At 42.2% G+C, this 15,890-nt stretch overlaps 1 protein-coding gene across 1 annotated transcript in view; it reads left to right on the top strand.

Moving 5' to 3' along the window:
- The first annotated feature begins 13,669 nt into the window (after window positions 1–13,669).
- Window positions 13,670–15,890, top strand: part of GPR179 (G protein-coupled receptor 179) — an 85,084-nt gene continuing 82,863 nt past the window's right edge. The window contains exon 1 of the mRNA XM_072414915.1: window positions 13,670–14,936. Within this exon, the coding sequence (XP_072271016.1) occupies window positions 13,975–14,936 (962 nt within the window). The 5' untranslated portion in view covers window positions 13,670–13,974. The remainder of the gene's footprint in view (window positions 14,937–15,890) is intronic.

Here is a 15,890-nt window from a genome sequence, read left to right as displayed (position 1 = left end):
GATTCTGAAATTGTTTCTGCAGGACCTGTTCTCCATGTCATCAATCTTAAGCTGTAAATCCGCGATTTGAGTGTGCAGCACTGAAATCTCTTTGGAATTCTGATTAACTTGCAACACTGTCTCATCCACTTTTTTCTCAAACATATCAATGCGTGCACCCAATGACTGCAAATCTTGACGCACTTCAGATGTAATGGCCACCGTAGCTTTAGCCAGCTCTGACTGCAATAAACCTGCTATGTTCTGGTAAAGCCTGTTCTCCTCCATTGGCAGGTCATGGGGGGGCGAGCATTCAATGGGGTCTGGCATTAATACACTGTATCTGGAGCCTGTGGACAGTGATGGTATAGTAGGGCTATTTAGAAAGGAATCCTCCCCTGTATGAAGCACTGTATCTTGTTCGCCCTGTGGGGACAGTTGTGAAGGGGACTTTTGTGATTGCCCCAGGCTGGAGCACTCCTGAGTGCCCAAATTATTTGCTGGAGGGGAGTGAGAAACACACTGCTCACATCCCCTGTCCAAGACACCCCTCCTCACATCAGTGAGGGAGCTGCTCCCCCTCTCCTGTGCCCCCGGGGCTGCTGCCACGTGTGACTCCCTGGGAGCCGCCATCTTAGTGGCCGGCCGGAGAGTCTGGGACCGCGGATTGCGGTCTTTAGATTTAGTGCCGGTCTTCCCTACCATGCTCCAGAGGCGCAGGGAGATCAAAGGAACCCGTCCTTGCCGTTGTCTCGCGTGGCTGCCGATTCACGGCGTTACAGAGGCCAGAGAGGGATCCGGAGGGAGCCGAGCCGTCTAGGAAGCAGCCATCCCAGGCAGAGGCGCATGCGCACTCCCAAGCAGTTTTTTTGAATATACTTGAGTCAAAGTATATCTGTACTTATAGACAAGTCTGGTCCTTTTCACTCAAAATCTATATGTGATAAGTATGTCCACATAATAAGACTGTACTGGGAACTTTGTCATATTATTCCCTAAAGTGCAAAGGACTGTTAATCATTGTTATAAATTGCTAATGCTTTAATACTGTTGGGTAACTCTCATAATAGATACAAAAAAGTATATTTTTGAGGTTATGGACAGTATTAATAAATGCACACCCTCCCTTTGAGTAACTCCAACACAACAACAAACATACAACAAGATAAAACTGTGTGTTCTTATCAGAGACACTCTGACAAAAAAAACAAAAAACGAAAAAGTAACAAAACCTGAAAAACTTTAGCACACAGTAAAAAGTTATACAGATTTAATACTTCCTTAACCTCTTTTCTTTCCTAACCCATTTAACATTTTTTTTTTCAAGGAGCATTGAATCTATATTGTACTCGAAAAAACTTAAATGTTCCTGCCTTTAAAAACGAACTAAAAAAAAAAAAATTCCTTCCATTTAAATGGTTATTTGCTAAAGGCAGTTTCTCTAATAGACTGGTGTTCATATGTTAACTGATCACTTGCATATCACTCTGCAAATCAGCTCAAAAAGAAAAAAGGATACCAAAGGAAAAATTTTCAATTCTTCCAGCCTGACTGCAACTACATATGCATATAAAGGCTTGTCCTTTAACACACACAAAAATAAAACAAAGCAAAAACAAAGTGTTTTATGGTCCTCTATAGATCCACCAATTCTTTGTATTAGTTCGGGTCATATTGAGATTCTTCTCTTGTCCTGTACTTTGTATATCTGTATATTGTTTTTTTTCCTAAAATACAAATTTTAATATCTAATATTAACACTTACACAACCTCCCTCTGTGAGAGGTCCACAATAGTCCGGTCACTTCATCCCGACCCTCTAATTGTCACACTTACCTGTTCCTCGCTAAAGCGCAGGCATTTCTCTTTTGTGCATGTGGCAGTTCTGACTCTGGGCCTGTTTCTGATCCCAAGCTTTATCAGTTTAGCTCAATCTGCTGGCCAATCATAAAATAGCCTCTTTATTATCCCTGGCTATTTAGCTGGCTCACACACTGCACTCAGTGTTCGTGCAAGGTGTTTCCACTGGTGCTGAGGCCCTAGTTCTGTTGAGCTAGTTCCTGTACACCTGTTGGCTATTTCAGTGTTTCCTCTGGCCAGCTTCTGCATTAACTCCTCGTTGTCCAGTCTGTTGGTTCCCAGCCAACTTCCCTGTGCTGTTCCAGTGTTCCTGTCTGTCTGTGGATATTCCTGTGTCACCTGTACCTCCTGTTGCTTACAGTGTCTCCTGTGTACCATGTATCTGCAGTAGCCCCTGTGTCGGTCTCCCTGATCCCTGGTAATTGACCCCTGGCGTGTGACCTGACCTCTCTTGCTTGCTGCCTGCTTCGACCCCGGCCTTCCTCAACTATCCTTCTGCTTTGTGATTTGGTACCATGTTTCTTAATGCCCACCTTGGTGAGCCCAAGGACCCTTCTTGTTCAATATTACTTCATATTGTTTAGCCATCCAACAGGCTGCAAAGATTAGCTCAACAACAACATAAGGCTACACACAATAGCACAGGAGTTAATAACACTCAATACTGGCCAAGCAAAGTATTATTAACAGTTTTCCAGCATAAAGACATTGTACACACTATCACACAATCATTAATATGTCTTCCTGCTGAACCAAACACACCTTCTGCCTGGCTCGCTAGTACAGTTAGGTCCCTAAATATTAGAACAGAGACAACTTTTTTCTAATTTTGGTTCTGTACAATACCACAATTAATTTTAAGTTTTATCACAATTAATTTTAAACCTTTTTTCTAACACAATCACTTCATTTTAGGGGCTCAACAGTAATTTCTAATACTTGGTTGAAACCCCTATGCTGGCAATGTCAGCCTGTAGTCTTGAACAAATGTACATCACCAGATGCTAGGTTTCCTCATTTTAATGCTCTGCCAGGCCTTTACTGCAGCGGCTTTCAGTTGCTGTTTGTTTGTGGGGCTTTCAGTCCGAAGTTTAGTCTTTAACAAGTGAAATGCATGCACAATTGGGTTCAGATCAGGTGACTGACTTGGCAATTCAAGAATATTCCACTTTGCTGTAATAAACTCCTGGGTTGCTTCGGCTGTATGTTTTGGGTCCATGTCCATCTGTATTATGAAATGCCTCCCAATCAATTTGACTGCATTTAGCTGGATTTGAGCTGACTGTATGTCTCTGACCACCTCAGAATTCATTCGGCTGCTTCTGTCTTGTGTCACATCATTGATGAACACAAGCGTCCCAGTGCCACTGGCAGCCATGCACACTGCCTCCGCCATGTTTTACAGATGATGTGGTATGCATGGATCATGAGCTGTTCCATGCCTTCTCCATACTTTTTTCTTGTCATCTTTTTGGTAAAGGTTGATCTTGGTTTCATCTGTCCATTGTTTTTCCATTACTGTGCTGGCTTTTTTTAGATGTTTTTGAGCAAAGTCCAATCTAGCCTTTCTATTCTTGAGGCTTATGAGTGGCTTGCACCTTGCAGTGCACCCTCTGTATTTACTTTCATGCAGTCTTTTCTTTATGGTAGACTTGGATATCGATACGCCTACTTCCTCGAGAGTGTTGTTCACTTAGTTGGCTGTTGTGAAGGGGTTTCTTTTCACTATGAAAATGATTCTGCGATCATCCACCACTGTTGTCCTCCGTGGACCTCCAGGTCCTTTGGCGTTGATGAGTTCACCAGTGCTTTGTTTCTTTCTCATGATGTACCAAACTGTAGATTTTGCCACTCCTAATATTGTAGCAATTTCTCGGATGTTTTCTTTTCTGTTTTTGCAGCTTAAGGATGGCTTGCTTCACCTGCATGGAGAGCTCCTTTGACCGCATGTTGTCTGTTCACAGCAAAATCTTCCACATACAAGCACACCCCTCAAATCAACTTCAGCCCTTTTATCTGCTTATTTGATAATGACATAACAAAGAAATTGCCCACACCAGCTCATGAAATAGCCTTTGAGTCAATTGTCCAATTACTTTTGAGCACCTGAAATTAATGATTGTGTTAAAAAAGGCTTTAGTTCCTCACATTTTTATGCAATCTTTTTGTTCAACCCACTGAACTAAAGCTGAAAGTCTACAGTTCAACTGTATCTGAGTTGTTTCGTTTAAAATTAATTGTGGTATTGTACAGAACCAAAATTAGAAAAAAGTTGAAATATGAAAATTAATTCAATAATATTTATTCCTCCTGTAAGTTCTGAGGCGGTCGTCAGCGAAGGAGAAAACACTACACGTGCATATAAAAATGTTATATTGTTTACAGAATACACAAATAAAAGTACAACACATACAACAAATAATAACAATTTTATAAACAGGACCTACAAGCAATAGTTATTCTCCTTTGACCAAAATTATTTTGTGTCCCTTCTCTGGGTCACCCTTGTCTTCTGCTTCTCCCTCCTGTGTTGTCTCCTCTCCTTGTGTTCTAAACACTGTCTTTTATCCTGGTTTTACAACCCCTCTTTGTTGTGTAATACTGTACATCTCCCCAGTGTCTCCACTCCATAAACATAAACCATGGGTTTGTCAACATTGATGGCCACATCAAGATTCTTTATCCCAGGTATGATAAGATACTGGAATTCCAACTGTTCCCTCCAAATGTGACATTAAACAAACACTGAATTTATTAGGTTGCCTCCCATCGAATAATGTTTCTGTCATGATCACTAAGACAAAAAGTCAGAAAAGCTTGGATGCAAAGGATCTTCCAACAAAAGGTATAAACTCCGGTCAACACAATGAAAAAAAACTATTACAAGCCTGGCTACATATAAACAAAGGGTATAAAAAATTATATTACAAAGGTACATGATTTTATAGTATTTGGCCATACCTTGGAAATCTTACACGTCTACCGAAGGTCCCAGCGCCCATACAGGCCTCTGCATCTAAAGTGGACAGAAAGGACACTTTAATAAACTATGTCCACAGAAGCTGGGAAACTGCAGCCACTAGTATGCCCTGGGGGGGGGGGGGGGGCATGCTAGGACACTTATCTCTCCCCTCCACTCATTGTCCTCATTTACCCTTTAAGCTTCACCATATTAAGCCCACCACACTTGCCCTTAATGCCTTCATCAACTCTCTTGTCAAGAATTGCGCCTGGCCTATAAAGCCTTGTCTCAACCCCTGTGTATATCTGCAGTGGATGGTACCATTCTGTCCTGTGGACATATCCAATTCCAAATTTTGCCCATGCAAATGTCTGTAGGTGTGATTCATTATGAGACCATACCCTTTCTTGCTCTCCCTCATGCCTCATCTGTAGTCATCTTGGGACTCCCATGGCTTCAACACCACTCTCCAGTGCTAGATTGATCTACTCCAGAGGTATTGGCTTGGGGCCCTTCTTGGCACTCTCAGTATTTGACCAATCTCACACCTCTCAAACCTCTTGCCCTCTCCACGCCAAGGGGTTGCTCGATCCATCCCTACCACGTACATGGACTTTCAAGATGTCTTTTCCAAACGCACGGCCGAGCAGCTACCTCCCCACAAGTCCTTTGACTGTGCTATAGACCTCAGTCCTAATGCCACACCTCCCAGATGTTAGGTATACCCTCCTCTCAGTCTCCCTAAGACCAAGGCTATGAGTGAGTACATCAAGGAAAACCTGCAGCAGGCTTTACACCTAAGTCCTCTTCTCCTGCTGGTGCAGGGTTTTTTTCATCCAGAAGAAAGATGGGAACCTCTGTCCATGTATTGATTATCTTGGACTGAATGCCATCACTATTAAAAACCACTACCCGCTGCTGCTTATCCCCAAGCTCTTTGACAGTCTCTGAAGTGCCCAGGTCTTCACCAAACTGGGCCTCCAAGGGGCCTATAACCCTATTTAGATCAAGGAAGGGGATGAATGGAAGACAGCATTTAATACCAGGGACGGGCATAATGAGTTTCTGATGATGCCCTTCAGTCTCTGTAATGCCCCAACCGTCTTCCCACACGTTGTTAACAAGGTATTTTGTGACCTCCAATACATCTGTGTTGTGGTTTACTTGGATGACATCCCGAATTTGTCCCCTGACTTTCCCTCTCACAGACAGCATAGACCTACAACGGCTTCGATACAATAGACACTATGCAAAGGCTGAGAAGTGCCTGTTTGAACTTCCCCAGGTGCCCTTTCTGGTATACATTGTTTCCAAAGGGTGCCTCTGCATAGATCCTGAAAAGGTTGCAGTTAATTCTAACTGGCCACTACCCTGCAGCCTTAAGGCTACTTAGTGTTTTCTGGGGTTCACTAAATACTACAGGCAATTCATTAGAAATTACTCCACGCTGGTAGCTCCCATGATGGCACTGACCCAGAAGGATGTTGACCCCAAGTGGCCCTCTGAGGCTGTTATGCCCTTTAATGCCTTGAAGCAAGTTTTGTTTACTGGCCCTGCTCTGGTTAGACCAGATGTTTCCAAGCCCTTTTCGATTGAGGTTGGAGCCTCCTCTGTTTAAGTGGGAGCTATTCGCTTCCTGACGCCTATGTGCATTCCTTTCAAGGAAATTCTCCCCAACAGAAAAGATTTACTCTATTAGAGACAAAGAGCTCCTAGCCATCAAGTTCGCTCTGGAAGAATGGCGCTATCTCTTGGAGAGTTCCCCTGACAAGGTTACTAATTTTACGTTCCATAAAAACCTCCAGTCTGCTCATCGCCTAAGCCCATTGGACTTTGTTCTTTTCTTGGTTTGAACTTGTCATTACCTTCAAACCTGGTACTGCTAACTCCCTGAGCGGATGCCCTTTCATACTCCTTTAAACCTCAGGATTCCGAGACTGCTGCTGAGCCGAAGTTTATCATCCCTCCAGTCCACATCCGGTATCCCTCCTGATAAAACCTTGGTGCCTCCCCAATGGCGTATCAAAATATTACCTCGGGCATGATTCTAAACTTTCTGGTCATCCGGGCGTGCACAGAACCTTTACATTTCTCTCCCGACAGTACTGCTGGCCCAATCTTCATAAGGATGTATCAGACTATGTCAAGGCCTTTGCTGTCTGTGCTTAAACAAAGTCTGCCACCTGTGCTCCTGTAGGCCCACACCTTCCACTACCTATTCCCACAGAACCTTGGTTTCATCTATGCATTGATTTTAGCACTGATCTTTCTCCCTATCCCAGCTTTACCATCGGCAGCAGCATTGGTGCCAATATTTATATGGGAAATTTTTCCCACTCTACCCACTCATATAGTGTTGGATCATGAAGTGCAATTTACTTCCCGTTGCTGGAAAGACTTCTGCAAATGCCTGGATGTTGCTAGAGAATTCTCTTCGACCTATCACCTGGAAACCAATGGTCAGAGAAAAAGAGTCAATCAGACCTTGGAGCAATATCTTTGAGCCCTGGTATCCACCCACCATGATGACTGGGTGGCTCTGCTACCTTGGGCAGGGTTTGCCCACAATAATCATGCCTGCACCAGCACCAGGGGTCGCTATTGGCATTGGGATAAAACTTGCGTGCCACAATGCAAACAAACATTAAAGATATATGTTTAAAACTAAAATAGTTTTAATTTAAAATGAAATGAAATTGAAATGTTACCATAAAATACTAGCAAATCAAGAATCTCTGCAATGGATACTTCCAGAGAAATGAAATTCATGTTTTAGATGGGGGTACATGTTCTTACATACTACATCTTCAGAACCAGTTGCTACATCTTCAGAACCAGTTGCTAACATCCCTCTGTTCCTGGAACATTGAGAGTCACAGAATGTAAGTGACCAGCTATGTAAAATAGGCAGCTCACCAGCCTCTCAGTCCCTCGCACAGCTCCATCTGCAGATTTGACTCCAGGCCGCAGTCAGCGGTACTGAGCGTCTCCCCCTAGGCATGATTCCATGGCACGATTAAGGGGTAACCGCACCACCAGTCTGAACAGTCTTGATGTTTTGTGAACTTTAAGGGGCACCACAGCACACAGACAATTGGCAGTACTCTAATGTTCATTGTCATGAGAATAGCCACCAGGAGATCCCCAACATGCAAACTTGGGAATGAATTGCTTTTGTCATCAGTCTCCGTTGGCAACTCCTGCACCCGATTCTTCTCAGGAATATGAAGTGCATCAAATTTTGGATTCCAAAATTTCCCGCAAGAAGCTTATGTACCTGATTGACTGGAAAGGTTTTGGTCTACAGGAGAGATCATGGGTTCCAGCTGCAGATGTGTCTGCTCCATTTCTTTCCAAAATGTTCCATCTTCCCTTTCCCCCTAAACCTGGACCTCGGTGAGTAATGAGGCTCAGAAAGGGGGGGGGGGGGCTAACGTCACACTGCTGTCTCTTGGTTTGCTTTCTATCTGTATGACTGCTCTTTTTTAAGTATATTTCAGTTGTGATTCCACCTCTCCTCTCCTCCCTGATGGTGTTCCCTGTCCTCTTCTCTCCGTACAACTCCTCAATTGGCAAACTCATATCCTCTTTAGGCTTACAGTACTATTTGTATGCAGACAACATTTAAAGAAGAACTAAACCCAAAATAAAAAAGAACCACATATTTGTAATCCTGCAGACCTATCCTCCGGGAGGTTTCTTCTTTTGGGTCTCGCGTCGTCCCAAGATCTGTCCTCTTGCACGGCACAGAGGAAGCACTGGATGCCGACATCTTTTTTTCTCTTCTTCCGGATTCTTGTTCCTGTGTCACCTGATCTCGCACTCCGCAGGCAGGCAGAAAATATTGCCGATCTCACTGCACATGCGTGAGATCTGCAATTTTTTCTACCATTCATGATAGGGCTACTTCTGCACATGCCAGAGTTTAGGGGATGCCACAAATTCAGCAACCTGAGCTGAATAGCAACTAGGAATTTGGTCCACCTTCCCCTTAGCCTGGCCATCTACAATCGCAAACACTGTGTGAGGGGTACTTTGATCATCATAGATCCTTAGCCCATCTATAAATAAGGTCCATTCGGCATCAATAGGTTCATCAAAAAAGGGGAGGGGAAGGTGTGAAAAATGTCTTAGTGACCTAGAGACAATCATTAGCATCCTCTATTTCCAGGGTGTCCCCTTCTATTGGGACAGGCAAATGTCTAGTATTAGCGTACTTAATGAGGTACCAAAATCATCAGCTAATCACCCAGCACAATTTCAGCCACTTTTTCCACCATCATTGCAGTAGCCGCCACAGCCCGGAGGCAAGGGGGCAGGGCTAAAACAACTGTAACTAAGTTTGCACTGTTGTAGCCGAGGGGCTTTGTTTATCCCCCTGTTTTTGGGTCAATGCAGCCAACCTATGTCCCCTTGATTCATGACAATACAGTGAGAAAGGCTTGTTGTAGTTTGGAAGGGCCAAAACCTGTAAGCAGGTAATAGACATAGTGATGGGGTCTCTTTCGTATTTGTTTTTAACTCAATTGCTGTCCACGGTACCCATTGACTCTGTATGGCAATTGTTTCCCCTCCCTCAATTTTTGACACCCTAACATGGGCTAGAACTATCTGTTTTTTAAAAGGGGAGCTGATTTGCTGGTAAGCAACTTCAGTAGAAGACTGTGCAGTCGCCTCCTCTCTTTTCCTTAGCTCCTCAGGTATACTTTTCATATATACATAAGATTTCAGAGTGAGACGGAATTTGTGGGTCTGCAGCCAGAGCTGCTGGGGCACTCTTTCTTTCTCACTTAATTCTCTCATGAGCTATACAGTATTGATTGTAAAGTGAAGTGGCATCCTGGAGGCGGCTCTCATCCTCAGATTCACTGTCAGTGTCCCTGTCTGCTGCAGGAACACAGAATACATTTTACACACTCCCCCCTCTGCTTTTGTTTGATTAACTACTTTTGCTCCATCTCCAATTAAATATGGAGGGGAAGCCCAACTGAAGATACAGCAGCTGGAGCAGAAGGTGGTGGTGGGGGTTAGGCTTCTTAGGTTCACTTCTACTGGAAGACACATTTTTCTTCTACAGCCTACACTTGGCTAATATATTACCCCTACCTGTCTGAAATGTGCACCTAAAATACCAAAGACAGGTAGACAAGCAGAACATCCAAGATCTGCTTAACAGAATATGCAGTAAAGACCTGACACAATTCGGCATGATTTCAGAGAACAGGCTAAATCTCAGACAGTGAATAAATGAGGGTGAGAGGCAGCAGCTTAATTACAACAATATAACAACTTTCAAGGGTACCCCTTCAAGTAACAATTCATTAGGAGGGTGGCTGTAGTGCTCACTGCACTCCAGACACCTGGAGCCATTTACCAAAACACAGCCATAGTACACTGCTTGCCCCAGACAAGCCAAGCGGTGAGGAGTGACCAACCTCACAGTTTTGCAACCAAGTTAGTACAAACAACAGCGATAAAGCAAATGAATAGTAGCATGAAAAAAATCTCACTGGCACAGGGACCTTGGCGTTGCTGGTCAGCGAACCTTCCCACGAGCGATCCCCCAGATCAAGAGGAAGCGAGAGACTGGTAAGCAAATCTCACCTGCACCCACAATAGTCCATCCTGGTCCTCCAGGTCTGGTGGTACACAGGAGAGGGAAGCAGCTGATCCTCAAGATGTCCTGCAAAATTTTCCAACTGATAGGGAAAAACAATACCTCTGTCCACAGTAAGATGATTTAGGGGGTTTATTTAGAATAAATGTTACAAAGTAAAAGATTAAGAGATAAAGCAAAACAAAGCACACATGTGTGGAGACCCAATAGCACATTCAGAAGGTCTGACTACTAGTCCCCAATGAGGACTTTATGAGCTGAAATTCTGAACAGATGCAAAGTGGGTCCCCAAAAAAAAAATTTTGTTCCTGTTAAATTTCATCAGCATTGTGGAATCAACATGACATTATATCCAGTTTTACTGCAATTAATGGAGACATAATTCCTACTATTATCTCAACCAACTCTGCTAAGGTTGGATGATAACAACCACCAAAACAAACACAAATTTCTAAAATAGACACTGGCAGTACCAGTGTCTCCTCAAACCACTGTAAAAGGAGAACTAATCATCCATTAGCTAAAGCATTTATTCAACCCAAATCAATAGTAAAATCAATAGAATATATATAACAATTAATTTTCTTTATCAGTAGTAATAGAAGATTTCTTTGTAAGAACATTTACAATTTATATATCTTATGATATTGAAAAATGTTAACAGGGTAGTTCATGTAGTTTGTTTTTGTTGTATTTTACATGCATTGCTAAACCATGCACCATAAATCTCGCATGCAGGATTTATTTTTAATGCGGATGTAAATGCACCTTTAGGATATAAAGGAGTGAGACCAAAGAAAAGAAGCTTAATCTTTGTTTAGACATGAGGTAAAAATATGGAGAATGAGGGAGCTTAAAATCTATAAATGGTTTATTGCGCAAATACAGTTTTTTATGCAATCATACATCTGTTTTTAACTTAGGTGAGCAGAAAAGTTGACCCCATAAGCTGCTGGTCTACTTAGAGTTATGTGTTGTCCTAAAGCAAACTAAAGCTAAAAAAAAGAAATTGCACACTGGGAGGTTCTTTATTGCAAAAGGGACATGCTATGTTTCTTCTGCAATAAAACAACCTTACAGTTACCTGTCTGTTCATAATCTTCTCTATAATGTACGTTGCGCTGCACACGCAGAAAATTGTATTTATTCTTTGTTTCACAGGCTTCTCATGGAGATTATAGTCAAAAGATATACCGGCTTGTTTCACTGATGTAACCATTATTGTTCCTTGAGCAAGCCCCTACCTAATGTACAGTGCTGCAGAATATGTCGGCGCCATATATATACTGATTAAAAATAAAAATAAAAGCCAGACCATGTTTGGCTGAAGCTCGACCTGAACCAACCTGAAAAAAAGGTAAACTAGATTTGGGATCTCATAAAGATGCACAGCAGTTGTCAAATATCTGTGTGTACATTCACTCACTGTCCTTATTTATTGCTATATTGTATGTACTACATTTGTTGGTGGTGTTGTTTTTTTAATTAAAATGATGGTGGATGAGAGTTTTCATGGTCTAATGGTTTTAACAGGATGTCACCTTTCCTGGGTTGCACTATTGGCTCAGTGGCTTGCACTCTTGCAGCACTAGGGTCCCAGGTTCAAACAGGGCTTTATCTGCATGGAGTTTGCATGTGTGGGTTTCCTCCAAGCATTTGGGTTTCCTCAAACATACCAAAAACCTGCAGTTAGATTCATTGACTTCCCCTAAAAATCTGGACTATATTAATGACAACATTACATTTTGAGCCCCTCAAAAGTTTTAGAAATGACTATAAGCTTTGTAAAATGTTGGTGCTATATAAATAATGAAGAAACTAATAATCAAACTCAGAATGAGATTGCTCACTGCCTTTTATGTGTTTATTTGTCTGGTAGTTACAGAGGCAGCCAGGTAAAGCAGAACTATAATTCCACATTTAGAAATTGCGAGCATGCAGCATTATGGCAGCACCTTTGACAAAGATAGGACAGGTGAGAGTAAATAACAAATGTGATTAGGCAGGTATGTTTATTTTGTTGAAGGAACATTGCATTGCCCTTTTACAACAAAGAACTTTCATGGCTACATTTGTTTTATTTTTACTTTTAACAAGCTCACCACCGTTTTCTTTCGCAGTCGGTTACAGTAGAATTATTGTGATGTGATGTAATGTGATAAATGTGTACACAGTGGACAACACTGCCCACTTTATACAATTAGGCTCCAACTAAAGTTATCACACTGTTGATATTTGTAATGACAGATCCCAAACAAACCTGGGATGTTCGGGATGAATAAAGTTTTAAACAATAACACTAGTCACCATTGTGAAATCCATCCAGACATGCTGTCACTGCTGGAGTCCATGCATGTACACAAGAGCATGAAGTAATTCAGCAACACTGAGATGCAACAAATAAAATAGTGACAAGTATTTTAATTTAAAAAAAATGTTTTTCTTTAAATCTGTCATCTTATCTGTCTTCTCACACATTTTCTATCTGTCCCTCCCTACTTTTAGGTCATGCATACACAGGAAAGCTTTGTTTTTCTCTGCTAACTCCTTTGGATGAGCAGACTGCCTGTGCCTGCTAATGGAGGGGGAACTACTCAGTTGCCATGGAGCTTCATCCAGGGTGTGACGACATAACCACATTTCTAGCTTGGGAACGAGACAGAATAGCCTCCCCCATCCACACAATCTGTCTGCATGCCACACAGACCGTACATTATCACTTATTTTGTGTTTCTTCTCGTCTCTTTCTGGATATATGTTAGCATTGTCCAACTAGGAGTCCATATCCAGGCAAGCTGGAGCTTGTTTATTCACATACACTGCACTAAATCCTAACACTGCAGCACCCTCACCATATGGGTAATTCACATGAGAATCTCCAATCGTCAGCCCTGTTACTACTACAACGGTTTTAACATAAACCTTTAAAAACATTCGTCAAAACGCATAATACTCATATGAAATCATAGCCCTGTTTTTACAAGCTCAATATTTATCTTTGTACTGACACCTTGACTTCATATCAGCTGTCCCTAGCATTCTGCAATTTCAGTCACCCATCTCCTCAATGAAATTTTCATCTTTTTCCCAGGAAAAAAAATGTTGTCCTTTAACAAACCCAGGAAAACACGCCATGTCGTTGGAAGCAGGTACAGGGCATGGGGCAGTGCCAGGCACATATTGGTAAAACAAGTGACGTACTGGAATTGGTTTGAGAGGGAGGGACTACATGAGACAGAGGGATGGAAAAGGCATCGAGAATACAAGAAGACAGATATTACTGGGGAAAAGTAATCTAGATAGACAGAGAACTGAAGTCAAATAACAGACAGGGTTGGGGATAGAGAAGGGAGTGGGAAGCAAGGATGTGAGTTTTGGTTTGTTAGAGATGATCAGATACACCCACATCACTTACGTGAGATCTACTTAGGGGATGCATAAGCATCTGACAAGTATTGAGTCCTGATGTGTATTGAAGAGTCTACGTGCACATGATAAATAGCCAGGACATCTGTAAGGAAGTTCATCCCTGGAATGATATCTTACTTGTGGAGAGATGGAGGTAATTTGGGTGGCACTGCTGTGTTTCCATCATGCACAGATTTATATTCTTGCCAACCAGGATTTGCAGAGCTCTGTTTGGAGCAATGACATTGATGAATTGACACCAAAACAAACTGCTTCATCTCCAACATCCTCACCTGCCCTGCCTAGTTCAGTTGTTTCGTCTTTACCATCTTTACAAGATCCTTCTGTTACTCAGCCAATTTTGACACCATCTCCCTTTTCACTTGCTCCTGAAAGCAGCAGTCGTCCAACTACTCCACAGCTTTCTACACCTGAACCAGACCAGCTAGATGAAAGCAAAAAGGCTGTTCTACATTTCCTGCACTCAGGGGATCTTCTATCTCTGTCAGAGGTCAACTGTACAAGAAGGTATGAGATAAGAGATCTACAGGGATCCCCACCTGAACCTCTTCTGCATCATGCCAGGAGACCACTTGACTATCTTCTACACGCCACCAATTTACTTAATATGATATTTCAAGCCAGTGACATGCGAGAATCCAGCATACGAGAAGATATGGAATGGTATCATGCTTTGGTTCGCAGTCTTGCAGGGGGAGATCCACACATTCACCGGGCAATGCTCTCATTCACTGCCCAACCTTTGTCCTCCAAGCCCCAGCTACTTCTTCAGGCAACAAGAGAAGGAAATGAAATTATTCTTCAAGACCTCTCTTTATCCCTGCACCATGTAAAACACATAACAGACTATGGTGTTTGGAACAGCTTTCAATCTAACCCTTCTCTAACTAAAGCCATTCTAGTAAATGATTTACAAAGTCTGGAAACACCAAAGTGGAGCCGTGGTGACAGCTACATTATGGACCCAAATCAAGTTCAATGGTCAAAGCCATTTCTAGAATGTGAGGGTGGCCGTTTTTCACAAAAATGGATGATCTCACTTTCAACACCATTCTATGGGCTAAAACCGGATTTGAGTCCAGAGTTCAGGTAAGTGAGACATTGGGCCAGATTTATTAAAGCTCGCCAAGGCGGCAGAGGATACACTTTCATCAGTGAAGCTGGGTGATCCAGCAAACCTGGAATGGATCTGGTCCAGAAATGAAACATTTGCTAGCAAATAGCAAATTACTTTTGGGAAAATCCGTTCCAGGTTTGCTGGATCACCCAGCTTCACTGATGAAAGTGTATCCTCTGCAGCCTTGGCGAGCTTTAATAAATCAGGGCCTTTATATTCATGTGTAGAGTGCACACGTCTTTGCAAAGAATGTACCACACAGGGAGGGATGGAATGCAGGTAAAAGGAAGAAGAATGTCCATCTATGGGCATATATTGTTAATAATACCTTGTTAATAATACTGTCAAGGGGAATGATAATTATTTGGTATGTTTATATTATGCTGGTTTATATGCCTACTTTTCCTAATAATCCTATTCTGTGCAGTGAATGTTGTTTGTTCATCCTGCCTTTCAGCTATCCTTTTTTTTACCCTCCCCCTAAGATTAGTCTCTTAAACATGCATATTTCTGTATCACTCACATCAGTCCTCAAACTGAGCAGCTGTTAAGCTCCAAATCCCTATCCTTTGGCTTTCATAGAACAGATGGCCCTAGAATACCAGTTTTTAACTGCCTAAGTGCAAACCACTCTTTATCCATTTAAGAATTACCCTATTCATTATAAGCCCAAATACTAGTGCATATGTGATTATCATCTTACCCGGGGCTCACGGATGAGAAGGCCTCACCATCACTTGATGCCCTGCTGAAAACTTTCTCTGGTACTTTTGCTCATTACTGCAGTTGGTCACAACTTTTTTTTTAAACATTTTTTTAATAGGTTACACCAGCATTTAGAGTGAAACAAGTTCATTATTGATATAAAATATACAAATATACAAAATTATCAGTTACACACGTTTTTAACCGAGAGAGTAAAGAGA

The sequence above is a fragment of the Pyxicephalus adspersus genome, chromosome 6, assembly GCF_032062135.1.
Source record: "Pyxicephalus adspersus chromosome 6, UCB_Pads_2.0, whole genome shotgun sequence".
NCBI classification, from domain to species: domain Eukaryota; kingdom Metazoa; phylum Chordata; class Amphibia; order Anura; family Pyxicephalidae; genus Pyxicephalus; species Pyxicephalus adspersus.
Note: the sequence above shows the minus strand (reverse complement) of the source record. Positions and strands in the feature narration are given on the sequence as shown.